Source organism: Corythoichthys intestinalis, chromosome 21 (genome assembly GCF_030265065.1).
Source record: "Corythoichthys intestinalis isolate RoL2023-P3 chromosome 21, ASM3026506v1, whole genome shotgun sequence".
In the NCBI taxonomy this organism is placed as follows: Eukaryota; Metazoa; Chordata; class Actinopteri; order Syngnathiformes; family Syngnathidae; genus Corythoichthys; species Corythoichthys intestinalis.
In genome coordinates, this window is record NC_080415.1 from 37674049 (window position 1) to 37694531 (window position 20483).

Consider the following 20483-nt stretch of genomic DNA (forward strand, 5'->3'; position numbering starts at 1 on the left):
CAGCACCTGACAAAGTTTAACTGATTACCCATGTAAGAGATCAGATTGGTCAAAAGGTGTCCTCTTCATTAGTTGGGAAGAAAACCTGCACCCACTTGGCCTTTTATGGAGTCCGTTTGACACCAGTGCTATAGTAGGATACCCAGGAAGACCCAACTTCTGACCCATAGAGGAAAAAAAAAGCCAGGCTGGAGTTTGCCAAAACTTACCTGAGTAAGCCAAAAATGTTTTGAAAGAATGTTCTCTGGTGAGATGAGACAAAAATAGAGCTTTTTGGGAAAAGGCATAAGCGTAGAGTTTACAGGGGAAAAAAAGGTCTTCAAAGCAACACTGTTCCCACAGTCAAACATGGCGGAGGTTCCCTGATGTTTTGGGGTTGCTTTGCTGCCTGTGGCACTGGACTGCTTGACCGTGTACCTGGCATTATGAAGTCTGAACACTACCAACCAATTTTGCAGCATAACGTGTGAGAAAGCTGGGTCTCCCTCAGAGGTCATGGGTCTTCAGCAGGACAATGACCCAAAACACTCTTCAAAAAGCACTAGAAAAAGGTTTGAGACAAAGCACTGGACACTTCTAAAGTGACCAGCAATGAGTCCAGACCTGAATCCCATAGAACACCTGTGGAGAGACCTGAATATGGCATTTAGGAGAAGGAAACGTTCAAATCTCAGAGACCTGTCATTGTTGGATACCGGAATTGGTTGTTCGCAGTTATTTTGTCTGAATGTTGTGCTACCAAGTATTAGGCTGAGGGTGCTAATACTTTTGTCCGGCCCATTTTTGGAGTTTTGTGTAAAATGATAATGATTTTTTCTCTCTCTCGTGTGTGCTTTCAGTGTAAGCAAAATAAATGAAGATGTTACTACCAAAGCATTTGTAATTGCAATCATTTTCTGGGAGAAATTGAGCATTATCTGACAGAATTGCAGGGGTGCCAATACTTTTGGCCAGCACTGTAACTATAAAATAGGACAACTAACACCAAAGTTTTTTTTATTTATTTATTTTTTTTGAGCGTTTAAATTTTACAATAAATGCGTATTCTAAATTCTAACAGCGTACGACTTTATTATTTTTATTGCAATATATAACATTTAACTTGTTAGCAATTAGACGTCTATCACCGTCAGAGGCACTTAATCGTGAGTTAGAGCAGGGTCATTTTTACGAATAAAATTTTAATTCAATGATTATAAATTGTGATTTTTTTGTGGAGGGGCGGGGCTACCGAGGTGCTTCAGGTGCGTCGATGACGTCATGTGCTCAATGGCTCCTTCCCCCATCCGAAGGTGTCGCCATGATACGCCCGCAGACAGACAAGTGAACGGCAGGTGCGTTCAGAAACTACACGTAAAGAAAGGTCGCCGAACGGACGACGAGTTGTTTTTGGCGCGTGCGCGGTGATTTTCGGAAACATTTCAGGGAGGACAAAGAACACAAGACGGACATGTCCCGAAAACAAACTTTGGAAGAAGATGCCGGAGAAGTCACGTGGCCGGAAGTTAGCCGCTCGCAGCCAATCAGCATCGCCGCCGGCAGCAGGTACGTCGTGACGTGGTCGATTGTTTGACGAGTTGAGATTGCCATGACTTTTGACAAGTCCATCTTGACGACCATTGTGTTGGGTTAGAGATATATGTAATACTGTAGTTTTGTTTTGTTTTCCCGTCCACTTTTTCGGCTCACACTTTTGACAGATACTTACGAGTCTTTCCATTTCAGCCCTCACTTTAACAATTGCGACAAAAATTTTTCGGTTCATCAACAACAACAAAAAAAGCCACATTAATTAGCAATGACAAAAATATTTTATTTTTAATCTGATTCTCGTAATTTTCCAAAATCATATGGTTTCACCCCAATTTGACAAAAACATCCCCATTCGTTTTCATTGGGGGGTAAAAAAATGCCCTTAAATCAACCGTAAGTGACATGAAAAAGCCCCAAAATTTACAGGAAGTGACCCAGAAATACACTCAAAACCAAGGGCGAAGGCATGCATAGGGACGGCAGGGAGTAGGGACTTAACACTAGCAACTTTTCAGGATGCTAAAATTGTCCTCGCCAACATTTAAGCAACCTTATTTGCCTTATATAATGACTTCACTTATATAAGATATGTTGTAAGGCTAGAATTGACCTTACTATTATTAAGTAAATTACAGTACTTTCATTATTTTCAGACTTACATTGACCCCTTTTCAATAGCTAAATGTTTTTCCCTTGAACGCATGTTTGATTGGCTGATGACTTGACCCCACCCCCCAAACACACGCGCAGTCACAGCCCCGACAGAAATACAACATGCTGCCTCCTCCGCCCCCTTCGAAGACAACTGATATTAGATTTTTTTTCCCTGCCAGCAGCACCCGCTGTAAGTAATGTAAAAAGACGTCAATGCTGTGGAGGTGGGGAACACACCACTAATTTTGCTGCTGAAAGTCCGACCTGCATCAGAGTGAGCATAACATTAATCTATATGAATTTGTGGACAAAAGCAGTTGTGTTTTACTTGAAGGAAGACTCTATTTTTATTTATTTTTGTTAGGGTTAGGGTTATTGTCCCTACCAATATTGAGACCAAACCTAGGTCCTTGCTCAAAACCAACAGAAATGATCCAAAATATACAGGAAATGACCTGTAATTACCCTAAATTTCATAAGGAAGTGAACTCATTGCTCGCCATTGACAACGATGAATGTCGAATTTTTAAACAGTGGTAGGACATCTTTCAATGCCATTGACGGCACTCAACGTCCAATCCATTTGGTCGGGGACAAATGAAATAACGTTCCAACGTCATTTTCTTTCCTCCTAGGAGTAAACGGAGGGAATGTTTGTCATCTTCGGCACCATGTGTCCCGAACCCGTTCCCGGAATTGGGCGGCCCATCTGTGTCCCCCGTTGCCACGTCGACGCTTTCACCACCATCCCACGTGAGCTTACGAATCATCAGTGTTATTTTGATTGAAGTAATTTTGCTTTAATTGATAAATGTATAACTACATTACAAAAAATTCAAAATAATATAAAAATGACAAATAATTAGACCTGGCATCCACAAATTGTGGCCTCCAAAATGTATGTGAACACAGGTTTCAGTTGATTTTTCACACATGCAAGATGAACAGCCGCTATTCATGCGCTTACGTACATGTCAAACCAAACAAAAGACAGACACGCGTCATACGCACGCTTTGCACTGCTCACCTGTCCAACCGGCTCCATGAAGGGACCCGAACGTTCCGGTCAGGCTAGTTTGTCGCTCCTTCCGATTGAGGCACATCCGGAAAAAGCATTGGTCACAACAAAGCACTAATAACACAGGTAGCTTGTTACATCAATGTATTCCTAACCATACTTACTGTAGATTCTTTCATTTGATGTCATAAGGCCATTAATAGAATAAAAATCAGGATTGACTCGTTGGCCGCCATTGACAGCACTAGACGTCCAATCCATTTGAAGTGGGAGGGATTGCAGCGGCTGAACCAACGTTCATTCGGTGGCTTCTGCTAGCTAGCGTTGACGGGAGGTTAAGGTTACCAATAGGGTGAGCAATAGCGTGCATGTCAGTGACACCGTTCATTTTTTGACACCATGTACGTCCAAATTTCATTCATTTCGCAATGGCAGAAAAAAATGTGTGACTGTGATTTTTGACCATGAATGGAAAATTTGGACGTGCATGGCCGTCAATGGCATGGATGTGCTTGGCCTGCAAAACTGCCATACACCCCCCAAAAAATGCCATATACCACCCAAAAAAATACCAAATGGCAAACACTGTTTTGCCACAAACCAAAAACATGCCACATAGCAAAATCCATTTTCCCACACGGCAAAACAGCGCCACATGTTAAAATGTATTTTGCCACATTGCAAAAAAAGGTCACATGGCAAAATCCATTTCGTCACGTGGCAAAAAATTTTCCCCCCAAGATAAAAAAATGCCATATGGCAAAATCAAATTTGCCAAATGGCAAAAAAATGCCACATGGCAAACTCCAATTTGCTACATGGCAAAAAAATGCCGCATGGCAAAAAAATGCCACGTGTTAAAATCCATTTTGCCACATAGCAAAAAGTGCCTCATGGCAAAATCCATTTTGCCAATTGGCAAAAAAAGGGCCACATGGTAAAATCCATTTTGCCATATGGCAAAATCCATTTCGTCACGTGGCAAAAAAAATTTCCCCCATGATAAAAAAATGCCACATGGCAAAATCAAATTTGCCAAATAGCAAAAAAATCCACATGGTAAAATCCATTTCACCAAATGGCAAAAAATGCCACGTGGCAAAACTCCATTTTGCCACATGGCAAAAAAATGCCACATGACAAAATCCATTTTGCCAAATGGCAAAAAAATGCCACATGGCAAAAAAAAATGCCACGTGTTAAAATCCATTTTGCCACATAGCAAAAAATGCCTCACGGCAAAATCCATTTTGCCAATTGGCAAAAAAAGGGCCACATGGTAAAATCCATTTTGCCAAATGGCAAAAAAATGCCACATGGCAAAAAAAAATGCCACGTGTTAAAATCCATTTTGCCACATAGCAAAAAATGCCTCACGGCAAAATCCATTTTGCCAATTGGCAAAAAAAGGGCCACATGGTAAAATCCATTTTGCCAAATGGCAAAAAAATGCCGCATGGCAAAATCCATTTTTCCACATGGCAAAAAAATGCCACATGGCAAAATCCATTTTGCCAAATGGCAAAAAAAATGCCGCATTGCAAAATCCATTTCGCCACATGAGAAAAAAAGGCCACATGGCAAAAAAAAATGCCACATGGCAAAATGCATTTTGCCAATTGGCAAAAAAATGCAACATGCCAAAATCCATTTTGCCACATGGGAAAAAATGCCACATGGCAAAATATATTTGACTACATGGCAATTTTTTTTGCCACACGGCAAAAAAAATGTCACATGGCAAAATCCATTTTGCCACATGGCAACAACAATTTCGGATGGCAAAATCCATTTTGCCACATGGCAAAGAAAATGCCGCATGGCAAAATCCATTTTGCCACATGGGGAAAAAAATGCCAAATGGCAAAAAAAAAAAAAATCGCACATGCCAAAATCCATTTTGCCACATGGCAAAAAAAAATGGCACTTGGCAAAATCCATTTTGCCACATGGCAAAAAACAAAAATACCACATGGCAAAATCCATTTTCCCACATGGCAAATACCTCTTTTGGTTCTCGGCCTTGCTGGAAATTTAACCACCAACGTGTGACCTGCGTTTCATTGTTTGTATTTGGCAACAGAAGTGGTGTCACTTTGAAGCGTCCGAGCGGTTCGGCAGTACGAGCCCAGATGGAACAGATGGGAAAGTAAGTCTACGCGCACATGATAGCTCGCCCATTTGAGCGCATCTCAATGCCTTCGTCATATCAGTCGCTAAAGGTTTTCGACACAGACGAGCGCGCCCGTTGGATACGCGTTCGTGACGGTGCGACAGCAGCGGATGTCTGCGGCCTGTTGGCGAGCGTATCCCGACGCGGTGTGGACCGGGAGAACCGGGCACTGCTGGAGGTTCGCCCCGCCCTCGGCCTGGGTAAGTCGGGCCGATTGCCCGCGGGCGCCTACCCGTGGCGTGAATCCACTTCTTGCCAGAAAGGTGCTTGGAGGACCACGAGGTAGTGCCGGAGGTCGAGGCCGGCGACCGGACCCCCGAGGCTGACGTGCGGCTGGTCTTCAGTGAGAATTACGCCAAGTACCAATTCTTCCGCCAGCCCGGGGTAGGTCGACTCGAACGCGATGTTACATGACGTGGCCGCGTTTGACGTTGCTGTCGTTCCGTCAGCTCTTCTTTCCAGACGCCATGATCTCAGACAGCGCGGACGGCGACAAAGTCATGACGTCGCAGCGGCTCGTGCAGGTGAGTCGGTGACACGGAAACGCATACCTAGCTACTATTGATCAACTGATATAATTTTTCGGCTCCCGATATCGATATGTGTCTTATCGGCCCATACTGTGTTGGTTTTTGGAAGAAAAAAAAAATAGCTTGGCTATTGTCCGCCAATGATGGTGCTAGATGTCTAATCCATTTGAAGCAGGAGGGTGGCAACGAATGAACGTCCGTTCATTGGCCCCTACCAACGTGGCCTCAGAGCGGACATGTTGGTAAGGGCTATGTTCCCTTCAAAGTCAATGCATTGACATTCAAGTGAAGTCAGGGTTAGGGTTAAAAGATTTTATTTGCCTTTGACAGTACTGGATTTCAAATCCATTTGCAGTGGGAAGGCTGGCAGCGAACGAATGAACGTTTCTTGACTGCCGCTCTCATGCTTCAAATGGATTGGACGTCTCCTAGTGATAGATTGAAGGAATCTGACCTTTTAGCCAGACTGCCGGAACGGCGCCAGTGTATTTATGATTATTGTCTCTTTGTGGATTGGACAGGAGGATTTGGGAGGTACTGTTGTCAGGGCAACAAGGGTTGTGGATTTTGCCACCTCAGCGTCAAATGGATTCTTGGAGTCTTGTCAGTCGTGTTATCAGTTGGATATTGGGCATTCTCCGGTGTTCCTTGTGTTGGGACTGGGCGTTCCGCCATTTGTTCTGGACTGTCCAGGAGAACTGATTGCGAGAGTTGGTGGTGCAGACGTAGGCTTGTCAGTGTCACTCTTGCTCAGTCAGTTGCGTGACGCACTTGTTGGGCTTCCGTGATAAGAAGGCGTCATGTATCTTTATACCCTATATTCTGCTTGTTTTCCTTAAACTATGGTATAAGTGCTATTTATTTTATATTGGGTGTGTTATAGTAATATAAACAATCAAACCGTAAATTCGAGAAACAATGCTCTTTCCTGATTGATGATATGAGGTGTGTTAGAATAATGCAAACAGTTTGACAGTGCCTGCGAGAAAAGGTACTATCTCCTTCAAAACTCATTGAAATTGAAGGCATAAGCATGAAAAGACATTTCATTGCCCCTACCGACATGGCCTCAGAGCGGCCATGTTGGTAGAGGCTATGTTCCCATCTCATAGGTAGCTTATTTCTTATCCAATTTTTAATATATTTTATTTGCCTTTGACAGCACTGGATGTCCAATTCATTTGAAGTTGGAGGGCTGGCAGCAAATGATTGGACATTAATTTGTTTCCACCCTCCTGCTTCAAATGGATTGGACGTCTATTCGTGATAAACTCATTGAAATTGACGGCATAGGCATGAAAAGACATTTTATGGCCCCTACCAATATGGCATCAAATGAAGTCATAACTAGCTTATTTCTCATCCATTTAAAAAATATATATTTTATTTGACTTTGGCAGGACTGGATGTCCAGTCCATTTGAAGTGGGAGGGCTAGCAGCAAACCAATGAACATTCCGTCACTGCCACTCTCATGCTGCAAATTGATTGGATGTTTACTCGTTATAAACTCATTGAAATTGATGGCATAAGCACGAAAAGACATTTCATGGCCCCTACCAACATGGCCTCAGAGCGGCCATGTTGGTAGGGTCAATGCTCCCATCAAAGTCAATGCATTGACATTCAAATAATCATAAAGTAGCTTATTTCTCATCCAATTTTTAAAAGATTTTATTTGCATTTGACAGCGCTACATGTCCAATTCATTTGAAGTGGGAGGGATGGCAGCAAATGAGTGGATGTTCATTCGTTGCCACCCTCTCGCTTCAAATGGATTGGACGTCTACTCGTGATAAACTCATTTCAATTGACGGCATAAGCATGTAAAGACATTTCATGGCCCCTACCAACATGGTCCCAGAGCGGCCATGTTGGTAGTGGCAAGGTTCCTATCAAAGTCAACACAGTGACATTCACATTAAATCATAAGTAGCTTATTTCTCATCCAATTTTTAGAACATTTTATTTGCCTTTAACAGCACTTAATGTCCAATCCATTTGAAGGCGGAGGGCTGGCAGTGAACGAATAAACATTCCTTCACTGCCACTCTTATTCTTCAAATTGATTGGACGTCTACTAGGGATAAACTCATTTGATTATTGGATGCCACACAATTGGACGCCTATAATTGTCTTTTTTTATGGTAGAGTGCGTAGCTGGCAGCAATCTTGGGTAGGGCAACTGGTGGTTGGAAACTAGATCTTGGTACACTACTAACTACAGTACACGCAAATAAAAAATAGTATGTGGTCATTTCAGGACCTGGTCCGGTCGGGCTCGTGTCCCGAGATCCAAGGCTTCCTGCACGTGAAGGAGTCGCTGCGCGAGTCGTGGAAACGCCGGCACTTACTCCTGCGACGTTCGGGACTCTACCGCTCGTCCAAGGGCGCTTCCAAGGAGCCCCGCCACCTTCACTACGTGGCCGACATCACCGACCATCACGTCTACAATGTGTCCGACGCGCGTAAAGTCTACGCCGCGCCCAAGCGCTTCTGCTTCGCCATCGCGGTGAGTGACCTCGCTCGCCGCGCCGCTTCCATCGATGCGGCCTCACCTCAGCCGTGTTGCGCGCAGCCATCGGGAAGTCCGGTACGCCTTCCCCACCTCAAGATGTTTTGCGCCGACAGCGAGCGCAGCAGAACTTGCTGGACATCCGCCTTCAGATTGTTCAAGGTCGGAGCTGCCGGTCGGCCTCGCGCCGCGGATGACCTCTAACCTTTTCTGTCCGCTCGCCCTCAGTATGGGAAGCAGCTACAGATGAACTTCCAACAAGCCACATGTAGTCGGCCACCGCCGGATGGCCAGACCAACCTGACAGATGGCAAAGTGAGCCCGTAGATTATGAATGAATGATTAACACTGGGCGGGTTACTTCCTGTACATTTTGGATCAATGCACATGGCAAAATTAATTTGGCCACATGGCAAAAAAAATTCCACATGGCAAAATCATTTTTGCCACAATGCAAAAAAAAAAGCCACATGGCAAAAAAAAAAACACATGGCAGAATCATTTTTGCCACATGGCAAAAAAAATCCCAATGGCAAAAAAAATGCCACATGGCAAAATCTATTTTGCCACATGGCAAAAAATGCCACGTGGTAAAATTCATTTTGCCACATGGCAAAATCCATTTTGCCACATGGCAAAAAAAATCCCCATGGCAAAAAAAATGCCACATGGCAAAATCTATTTTGCCACATGGCAAAAAATGCCACGTGGTAAAATTCATTTTGCCACATGGCAAAAAAATGCGACATGGCTTAATCAATTTTGCCACATGGCAAAAAAAATCCCCACGGCAAAAAAAAATCCACATGGCAAAATCCATTTTGCCACATGGAAAAAACATGCCACATGGCAAAAAAAAAAAATCCACATGGTGAAATCCATTTTGCCACATAGCAAAAAAAATCCACATGGCAAAATTTATTTGGCCACATGCCAAAAAAATGCCACATGGCAAAATCATTTTTGCCACATGGAAAAAAAATGCCACATGGCAAAAAAAATTCCACATGGCAAAATCATTTTTGCCACAATGCAAAAAAAAAGCCACATGGCAAAAAAAAAAAAACACATGGCAGAATCATTTTTGCCACATGGCAAAAAAAATCCCATTGGCAAAAAAAATGCCACATGGCAAAATCTATTTTGCCACATGGCAAAAAATGCCACGTGGTAAAATTCATTTTGCCACATGGCAAAAAAATGCGACATGGCAAAAAAAATGCCACATGGCAAAATCTATTTTGCCACATGGCAAAAAATGCCACGTGGTAAAATTCATTTTGCCACATGGCAAAAAAATGCGACATGGCAAAATCCATTTTGCCACATGGCAAAAAAAATCCCCACGGCAAAAAAAATTCCACATGGCAAAATCCATTTTGCCACATGGCAAAAACATGCCACATGGCAAAAAAAAAGCCACATGGTAAAATCCATTTTGCCACATAGCAAAAAAAATCCACATGGCAAAATTTATTTGGCCACATGCCAAAAAAATGCCACATGGCAAAATCATTTTTGCCACATGGCAAAAAAAGGCCACATGGAAAAAAAATGCCACATGGCAAAAAAATCCCCATGGCAAAAAAAATGCCACATGGCAAAATCAATTTTGCCACATGGCAAAAACAATCCCCATGGCAAAAAAATGCCACATGGCAAAATCCATTTTGCCACACGGCAAAAATATGCCACATGGCAAAATCAATTTTGCTACATGGCAAAACCTTTTGAAATGTCTCACATTTCCGCATAAAATCACCATCAAATGTGACCTGATCTTTCTCAAAATCACACGGATGAAAAAACTGTCTGATCTAACTAAAACCACCCAAACATTTATAGGTTTTCCTATTTTAATGAGGATAGCATGCAAACAATGACAGAAGGGGGGTAAATAAGTCAGTGAACCATCACATTTCATATTTTGTGCCCCTCCTCTTTTGCAGCAATAACTTCAACCAGACACTTCCTGTAGCTGCAGATCAGTCTGGCACATCGTTCAGGACTAATCTTGGCCCATTGTTCTCTACAAAACTGCTGTAGTGCAGTCAGATCCCTGAGATGCCTGGCATGAAACGCTGTCTATAGGTCATGCCACAGCATCTCAATGGGGTTCAAGTCTGGACTTTGGCCACTCCAGAACGTGTATTTTGTTCTTCTGAAACCATTCTGAAGTTGATTTACTTCTGTGTCATCCTCTTTTTAGCTTCAACTGTCTGACAGACGGCTTCAAGATTTCCTGCAAAACATCCTGATAAACCTTTGAATTCATTCTTCCATTAATGATTGGAAGTTGTCCAGGCCCTGAGGCAGCAAAACAGTCCAAAAATCATGACACTCTCTCCACCATGCTTCACGGTGGGGATGAGGTGTTGATGTTGGTGAACTGTTCCATTTTTCCTCCACACATGTCGTTGTGTGTTACTCCCAAACAATTAAACTTTGATTTCATCAGTCCACAGAATATTTTGCCAAAACTTCCGTGGGGTGTCCAAGTGCCTTTTTGCGAACAATAAACGAGCAACAATGTTTTTTTTAGATAGCAGTGAATTCCTCCCATGAACACCATTCTTGGCCATAGCTTTACATATAGTTTATGTGTGCACAGAAATATTGGACTGTGCAGTGATTTCTGTAAGTCTTTAGCAGACACTCAGGGGTTAATTTTTACCTCTCTGAGTATTCTGCGCTGAACCCTTGGCGTCATCTTTGGTGGACAGCCAGTCTTTCAGAGAAGCAACAGTGCCAAACTCTCTACATTTGTAGACAACTTCTCTGACTGTCGATTGATGAACATCCAGACTTTTAGAGATGGTTTTTTATCCTTTCCCAGCTTTAAACAAATCAACAATCCTTGATCGCAGGTCTTCAGACAGCTCTTTTGACTGAGCCATGATGCACATCAGACCATGCTTCTCATCAAGACAATTCTTACCAGGTGTGTGTTTTATAGTGGACAGGGCAGCTTTAAACCACTCATCAGTGATTGAGCACACACCTGACTGAAAATGTTTGGTAAAAATTGGTTTCAATTGCTCTTTAAGTTTCCTTAGGCAGAGGCTTCACTTACTTATTTTTCCCCCTTCTGTCATTGTTTGCATGCTATCTTCATTAAAATATGAAAACCTATAAATGTTTGGGTGGTTTTAGTTAAAGCAGACACTGTATTTTCATCTGTGTGATTTTGACAGATCAGATTACATTTGATGGTAATTTTACGCAGAAATGTGAGAAATTTCCACAAGCTTCAGATACTTTTTCGTACCGCTGTATGGGTCACTTCCTGTTGATTTTATGTCACGTTCTTTTGATTTTGGGTCAAAATTGATTTCCGATCACTTCCGGTTGGTTTTGGGGTACTTGCAGGTGATTTTCTATTTTTTCTTTTGCCTGCAGGCCAAGTCGGAAGCCTGTTTGGTGGCGATGGACTTTTCCGGAAGCGCCGGCGGTCGAGTCGTGGAGAACCCCGCCGACGCCGAGTGGTGCGAAGGACGTCCTCCGAGGGTGAGGAGGGGGCGAGGCCTTCTCCATCCGCGGTCACCTTGTTTTGACCCCCTTTTTTTATGTGTTTGTTTTTGTGCTTTAGCGTCACGAAGTTCTCCTTTGCGGCCCGCCCGTTTTGAACTCGCTGCCCGACGCGCCGCTCCACGAGGGCCGGCCGTGGTTCCACGGCGACGTGTCCAGGGAGCAAGCGCGGCTGCTGATGGAGAAGCGAGGCCTCGTCGATGGGTGAGCACACGTGGCGACCGCCGCCGTGGCCTACTTTATGACCCCGGCTCTCCGCAGGACGTTCCTGATCCGGAGCAGCCGGCAGCACGCGCGGTGCTTCGTCTTATCCTTGTGCTTCCGGCAGAAGACCAAACACTTCCTGGTCATCCCCGTGAGAGCGCCACCGCGTTTCGGTACGCACGCGCGTACGCTGACCTCCGTTGCGTTTGCAGTGCGAGGACCGCGAGCGTCGATATCTGACCATGGACGACGGGGTGACGCTCTTCGCGGACCTGCTGCAGCTGGTGGATTTCCACCAGATCAATAAGGGCATCCTGCCCGTCTGCCTCAAGCACCCGTGCACATGCGATTCGACGTCGATTAGGTCATGACATGTCTTTAATTTGACCTTTCTCTTTTTGTGAGGGAAGGTATTGTTTTCTTAGATTTTTTTTGTTTGTTTTGGCAAATTTCTCCCAGGGCATAACACTAGACATCAGGGGTCCCCAAACTTTTTCCTGTGTGGGCCACATGACTTTTCCCTTCTCTGATGAGGGGCCGGGGTCAGTTTGTAACAGAAAAAGTGTGACGATTGCAGGAGTGCCTAAATGTAAAAAAAAAATTGTTTTTCAGAAAGCCACAATCAAATAACCCTTTCTGGATTCTTCACGGAACAAAAGTAAATGAAATAAAAATAATAATTATTTATTATTATTATTATTATAACACTATTAATTAAATAGATAATAACCAAATAACCCTCTCTGAGTTCATCACAGAAAAAGGCCAGGAAATAAATAACACTATTGAGAAAAAATAAAATGCTCTCTGGTAATGTTCAGGGGGCGGGACCAAATGTGGAGGTGGGCCGTAGTTTGGGGACCCCTGCCATACATGGTCATTTTTAGAAGAAAAAAAAAAGACCTTAATATATATGGTCATTTTTTAAAGAAAAAAGCCTTACAAGACATGGTCATTTTAGAAAGAAAAAAAAAGCCTGACTATAAATGTTTTTTTTAGGAAAAAAAAAAAAAAAAAGCCTTACTATACATGCTCATTTTTCAAGGGAAAAAAAAAGCTTTACATGGTCATTTTTTAAAGAAAAAAAAATCTTGCTATACATGGTCGTTTTTTCAGGAAAAAAAGCCTGACTATACATGGTCTTTTTTTATTATTAAGAAAAAAAAAAAAAAGCCTTACTACACATGGTCATTTTTTGAAGAAAAAAGCATTACTGTAAATGGTCGTTTTTTGAAGAAAAAAAAAACCTTGCTATACATGTTTTTTTTTTTTTTTAAGAAAAAATAAAACCTTGCTCTACACGGTTGTTGTTTTTTTAAGAAGATAAAAAGCCTTACTGTACATAGTTTTTTAAAGAAAAATAAAAGCCGTACTATACATGGTCATTTTTTGAAGAAAAAAATACTTGCTATACCTGGTTATTTTTTGAAGAAAAAAGCCTTACTATCCATGGTCATTTTTTGAAGAAAAAAACCTTGCTATACGTGGTCGTTTTTTAAGAAAAAAAGCCTTACTATACATGGTGGGGTTTTTTAAGAAAAAAAAAGCGATACTGTACATGGTCTCTTTTTGAAGAAAAAAAACTTGCGACATGGTCGTTTAAAAAAAAAAAGTCTTGCTAAACATGGTCGTTTTTTTAAAGAAAATAGTCTTACTATACATGGTAATTTTTTCAGAAAAAAAAAAAGCCTGACTATACATGGTCTTTTATTATTTAAAAAAAAAAAGCCTTACTACACGTGGTCGTTTTTTGAAGAAAATAAAGACCCTTACTATATATGGTCATTTTTTAAAGTAAAAAAAAAACCTCTCTTTATATGGTCGCTTTTTAAGATTAAAAAAAGCCTTACGATACATGGTCATTTTTTTTGAAGGAAATAAAAAGCCTTACTCTATACATGGTCATTTTTTGAAGAAAAAAAAGCCTTACTATATATACATGGTCGTTTTTTAAGAAAAAAAAGCCTACCTATTGTTTTTTTTTTTTTTTAAAGCCTTACTAAACATGGTCGTTTTTCGAAGAAAATAAAGAGCCTCTTGAAACATGGTTGTTTTTTAAGAAAAGTAAAAGCCATACATGGTCATTTTTTGAAGAAAAAAACCTTGCTATACATGGTCGTTTTTAAGAAGAAAAAAAAAACTTACTATACATGGTCATTTTTTTAAAGAAAAAAGCCTTACTATACATGGTCATTTTATTAAAGTAAAGAACCTTGCTATACATGGTCGTTTTTTGAAGAAAAAAGCCTTACTATACATGGTCATTTTTTTTTAAGAAAAAAAAAAGCCTTACTACACATGGTCATTTTTTGAAGAAAATAGCCTTACTATACATGGTCTTTTTTTTTTTCAGAAAAAAAAAGCCTTACTCTTCATGGTCGTTTTTTAAGAAAAAAAAAAAGGCCTACCTATTGTTTTTTTTTTAAAGCCTGACTAAACATGCTCGTTTTTCGAAGAAAATAAAGAGCCTCACTATACATTGTTGTTTTTTAAGAAAAGTAAAAGCCATACATGGTCATTTTTTGAAGAAAAAAACCTTGCTATACATCGTCGTTGTTTTAAGAAAAAAACCTTACTATACATGGTCTTTTTTTTTTTTTAAAGAAAAAAGCCTTACTATACATGGTCATTAAAAAAAAAAAAAAAAAAAAAAAAGGCTTACTACACATGGTCGTTTTTTGAAGAAAGAGGCCTTACTATACATGGTCATTTTTTTGAAGAAAATAGCCTTACTATACATGGTCATTTTTTAAGAAAAAAAAAAGCCTTACGATACATGGTCATTTTTTAAAGAAAAAAGGCCTCACTTTACATGGTAATCTTTGAAGAAAGAAGCCTTACTATACATGGTCATTTTTTTGAAGAAAAAAAAAGCCTACTTATTGTTTTTTTGGTTGTATTTTTTTTTTTAAAGCTTTAGTAAACATGGTCGTTTTTTAAAGAAAATAAAGAGCTTTACTATACAGGGTCATTTTTTGAAGAAAAGAGCGTTACTATACATTCTTTTTTTTTTTTTTTTTTTTTAAGAAAAAGCCATACTATACATGGTCATTTTTTGAAGAACAAAGCCATACTATACATGGTCATTTTTTGAAGAACAAAGCCTTACTATACATGGTCATTTTTTTAAAGAAAAAAAAAAGCCTTACTACACATAGTCGTTTTTTGAAGAAAATAGCCTTACGATACATGGTCATTTTTTTTAAGTAAAGAACCTTGCTATACATGGTCGTTTTTTGAAGAAAAAAGCCTTACTATAAATGGTCTTTTTTTTTTGAAGAAAAAAGCCTTACTATACATGGTCATTTTTTTGAAGAAAAAAAAAGCCTACTTATTGTTTTTTTGGTTGTATTTTTTTTTTTAAAGCTTTAGTAAACATGGTCGTTTTTTAAAGAAAATAAAGAGCTTTACTATACAGGGTCATTTTTGGAAGAAAAGAGCGTTACTATACATTGTCTTTTTTTTTTTTTTTTTTTTTTTTAAGAAAAAGCCATACTATACGTGGTCATTTTTTGAAGAACAAAGCCTTACTATACATGGTCATTTTTTTTTAAAGAAAAAAAAAGCCTTACTACACAGTCGTTTTTTGAAGAAAATAGCCTTACGATACATGGTCATTTTCTTAAAGTAAAGAACCTTGCTATACATGGTCGTTTTTTGAAGAAAAAAGCCTTACTATAAATGGTCATTTTTTGAAGAAAAAAGCCTTACTATACATGGTCTTTTTTTTTTTTTTTTTTTTTTAAAGAAAAAAAAAGCCTTACTATACATGGTCATTTTTTGAAGAAAAAAGCCTTACTATACATAGTCATTTTTTTGGAAGAAAAAGCCTTACTATACATGGCCGTTTTTAAAGAAAAATAAAAGCCATACTATACATGGTCATTTTTTGAAGAAAAAAGCCTTACTACACATGGTCGTTTTTTGAAGAAAATAGCCTTACTATACATGGTCTTTTTTTTTTTTTTAAGAAAAAAAAAGCCTTACTATACATGGTCGTTTTTTGAAGAAAAAAGCCTTACTATACATGGTCTTTTTTTGAAGAAAAAAGCCTTACTATACATGGTCATTTTTTTTTAAAGAAAAAAAAAGCCTTACTATACATGGTCATTTTTTGAAGAAAAAAGCCTTACTATACATGGTCATTTTTTTAAGAAAAAAAAGCCATACTACACATAGTCGTTTTTTGAAGAAAATAGCCTTACTATACATGGTCATTTTTTTAAAGTAAAGAACCTTGCTATACATGGTCGTTTTTTGAAGAAAAAAACATTACTACACATGATCATTTTTTAAGAAAAAAAAAAGCCTTACTATACATAGTCATTTTTTTTTGGAAGAAAAAGCCTTACTATACATGGTCGTTTTTAAAGAAAAATAAAAGCCATACTATGCATGGTCATTTTTTGAAGAAAAAAGCCTTACTACACATGGTCGTTTTTTGAAGAAAATAGCCTTACTATACATGGTCATTTTTTAAAAGAACCTTGCTATACATGGTCGTTTCTTTTTAAGAAAAAAAAAACCTTACTATACACGGTCATTTTATTTTAAGAAAAAAGTCTTACTATATATATGGTCATTTTTTAACAAAAAAAGCCTTACTATACATGGTCATTTTTTGAAGAAAGAGGCCTTACTCTCCATGGTCATTTTTTTTAAAAGAACCTTGCTATACATGGTTGTTTTTTGAAGAAAATAGCCTTACTATAGATTGTCATTTTTTTAAAGAAAAAAAAAAGCCTTACTACACATGGTCGTTTTTGAAGAAAAAAGCCTTACTATACATGGTCGTTTTTCAAAGAAAAATAAAAGCCATACTATACATGGTCATTTTTTAAGAAAAAAGCCTTACTATACATAGTCATTTTTTTTTGGAAGAAAAAGCCTTACTATACATGGTCGTTTTTAAAGAAAAATAAAAGCCATACTATGCATGGTCATTTTTTGAAGAAAAAAGCCTTACTACACATGGTCGTTTTTTGAAGAAAATAGCCTTACTATACATGGTCATTTTTTAAAAGAACCTTGCTATACATGGTCGTTTCTTTTTAAGAAAAAAAAACCTTACTATACACGGTCATTTTATTTTAAGAAAAAAGTCTTACTATATATATGGTCATTTTTTAACAAAAAAAGCCTTACTATACATGGTCATTTTTTGAAGAAAGAGGCCTTACTCTCCATGGTCATTTTTTTTAAAAGAACCTTGCTATACATGGTTGTTTTTTGAAGAAAATAGCCTTACTATAGATTGTCATTTTTTTAAAGAAAAAAAAAAGCCTTACTACACATGGTCGTTTTTGAAGAAAAAAGCCTTACTATACATGGTCGTTTTTCAAAGAAAAATTAAAGCCATACTATACATGGTCATTTTTTAAGAAAAAAGCCTTACTATACATGGTCTTTTTTTTTAAAAGAAAAAAAAAGCCTTACTATACATGGTCATTTTTTGAAGGAAAAAAAGCCTTACTACACAGTCGTTTTTTGAAGGAAATAGCCTTACTATACATGGTCATTTTTTCAAAAGAACCTTGCTATACATGGTCGTTTCTTTTTAAGAAAAAAAAAACCTTACTATACATGGTCATTTTTTAAAGAAAAAAGTCTTACTATATATGGTCATTTGGAAAAAAAAAAAAAAAGCCTTACTATACATGGTCATTTTTTGAAGAAAGAGTCCTTACTCTCCATGGTCATTTTTTTAAAAGAACCTTGCTATACATGGTCGTTTTTTGAAGAAAATAGCCTTACTATACATTGTCATTTTTTTTTTAAAGGAAAAAAAAAGCCTTACTACACATGGTCGTTTTTTGAAGAAAAAAGCCTTACCATACATGGTCATTTTTTAAAGAAAAATAAAAACCATACTATACATGGTCATTTTGAAGAAAAAGCCTTACTATACATGGTCTTTTTTTTTTAAGAAAAAAAAAGCCTTACTATACATGATCATTTTTTGAAGAAAAAAGCCTTACTATACATGGTCATTTTTTAAAGAAAAAAAAGCCTTACTAGACATAGTCATTTTTTGGAAGAAAAAGCCTTACTATACATGGTCGTTTTTAAAGAAAAATAAAAGCCATACTATACATGGTCATTTTTTGAAGAAAAAAGCCTTACTACACATGGTCATTTTTTAAAGAAAATAGCCTTACTATACATGGTCATTTTTTTAAAAAGAACTTTGCTATACATGGTCGTTTTTTGAAGAAAAAAGCCTTTCTATACATGGTCATTTTTTAAGAAAAAAAGCCTTACTATACATAGTCATTTTTTGGAAGAAAAAGCCTTACTATACATGGTCATTTTTTTTTAAAGATAAAAACCTTACAATACATGGTCTTTTTTTTTTTTTTAAGAAAAAAAAAACTTACTATACATGGTCGTTTTTTAAAAAGAAAAAAATAGCCTTACTATACATGGTCATTTTTTAAAAAGAACCTTGCTATACATGGTCGTTTTTTGAAGAAAAAAAGCATGACTATAAATGGTCATTTTTTAACAAAAAAAAGCGTTACTATACATGGTCATTTTTTGAAGAAAGAGGCCTTACTCTCCATGGTCATTTTTTTAAAAGAACCTTGCTATACATGGTCATTTTTTGAAGAAAATAGCCTTACTATACATTGTCATTTTTTGAAGAAAAAAACCTTACTATACATGGTCATTTTTTGAAGAAAAAAAACCCTTGCTATACATGGTCGTTTTTATAAGAAAAAAAAGAAAAGCCATACTACACATGGTCATTTTGGAAGAAAAAAGCCTTGCTATACATGGTCGTTTTTTTAAGAAAAAAAAAAAAAAGCCTTACTACACATGGTCGTTTTTTGAAGAAAAAAGCCTTACTATACATGGTCGTTTTTTAAAGAAAAATAAAAGCCTTACTACACATGGTCGTTTTTTGAAGAAAATAGCCTTACTATACATTGTCATTTTTTTGAAGAAAAAAACCTTACTATACATGGTCATTTTTTGAAGAAAAAACCCTTGCTATACATGGTTGTTTTTTTAAGAAAAAAAAAGAAAAGCCATACTACACATGGTCATTTTTGAAGAAAAAAGCCTTACTATACATGGTCATTTTTTTTAAGAAAAAAAAAAGCCTTACTACACATGGTCGTTTTTTGAAGAAAAAAGCCTTACTATACATGGTCATTTTTTTAAGAAAAAAAAAAGCCTTACTACACATGGTCGTTTTTTGAAGAAAATAGCCTTAATATACATTGTCATTTTTTTAAAGAATAAAGCCTCAATATACATGGTCATTTTCTGCAGAAAAAAAGCCTTACTATACATGGTCGTTTTTTTAAGAAAAAAAAAAAGAAAAGCAATATAATACATGGTCATTTTTGAAGAAAACAGCCTTACTATACATGGTCATTTTTTTTAAAGGACCTTGCTATACATGGTCGTTTTTTGAAGAAAATAGCCTTTCTATACATGGTCGTTTTTTTTAAGAAAAAAAAGAAAAGCCATACTATACATGGTCATTTTTGGAAGAAAAAAGCCTTACTATACATGGTCATTTTTTAAAGAAAAATGCCTTACTCGACAATACATTGCCATTTTTTAAAGAAAAAAACCTTGCTATATGTGGTCGTTTTTTTTTTTTTTAAGAAAAGAAAAAGCCTGACTATACATGGTTGTTTTTTTGTAAGAAAAAAAGCGTTACTACACATGGTCGTTTCTCGAAGAAAAAAAAGCCTTTCTATACATTGTCTTTTTTTAAAGAAAAAAGTAACTCAGTAAGTACATGTCGTCTTTTTTTTAATTTTTTTTTTTTTTTTTTAAAGGAAAGATCCTTACAATACATTGTCATTTTTTTAAAGAAAAAAACCTTACTATACATGGTCATTTTACTAGTGGTCGTTTTATTATTTTTTTTACAAAAAAAAAAAAAAAAAAGCCTGATTATAAATGGTCATTTTTTGAAGAAAAAGCCTGGCACATGGTCGTTTTTTTAAAAGAAAAAAAAGGCTTACTATACATGGTCGCTTTTTTGAGAAAAAAAAAGCCTGAATATACATGGCCATTTTTTGACAAAAAAAAAAAGACTACTATACATGGTCGTTTTTTTTTTTAAGAAAAAAGCCTTTTTTTTAAAAGAAAAAAAAGCCTATATGTTATGACCCTGTGGGTCAGTTGTTCTTTTTTTTTCCCGTTTTTTTCCCACTGCTATGTGTGTGCGTGCGTGAGTGTGTGTGTGAGATGCTGATGCTGAGATCAAAGTTGTTGCAGATGGGGTGTCGGCCCTTTAAGAGGCTGCGGGGGAGTGTGTGCGTAGCGGGAGGGGGTCTCCTTTACACTCCCCTCCTCTTCTCTGCTC

The 20483-nt window shown here is 37.8% G+C and overlaps 1 protein-coding gene across 1 annotated transcript; it reads left to right on the forward strand.

Moving 5' to 3' along the window:
- Nucleotides 1–1287: 1287 nt before the first annotated feature.
- On the forward strand, nucleotides 1288–13652 carry LOC130909579 (growth factor receptor-bound protein 7-like). The gene is made up of 13 exons (XM_057826241.1): nucleotides 1288–1545; nucleotides 2823–2940; nucleotides 5289–5354; nucleotides 5419–5578; nucleotides 5638–5762; nucleotides 5828–5902; nucleotides 8171–8419; nucleotides 8486–8584; nucleotides 8651–8737; nucleotides 11822–11929; nucleotides 12012–12154; nucleotides 12212–12305; nucleotides 12367–13652. Exons 1-13 carry the CDS (start codon nucleotides 1451–1453, stop codon nucleotides 12523–12525), a joined length of 1578 nt encoding a protein of 525 aa, XP_057682224.1. The 5' UTR covers nucleotides 1288–1450; the 3' UTR covers nucleotides 12526–13652.
- Nucleotides 13653–20483: the final 6831 nt, after the last annotated feature.

What these genes read in the sequence shown, in the direction of transcription:
- LOC130909579 (XM_057826241.1), top strand. Translation starts at nt 1,451, where the DNA reads ATGTCCCGAAAACAAACTTTGGAAGAAGATGCCGGAGAAGTCACGTGG. An exon ending in CCGCCTTCAGATTGTTCAAG is followed by an intron (nt 8,585 to 8,650) that starts GTCGGAGCTGCC and finishes GCTCGCCCTCAG; the next exon opens with TATGGGAAGCAGCTACAGAT. An exon ending in GCGAAGGACGTCCTCCGAGG is followed by an intron (nt 11,930 to 12,011) that starts GTGAGGAGGGGG and finishes TTTGTGCTTTAG; the next exon opens with CGTCACGAAGTTCTCCTTTG.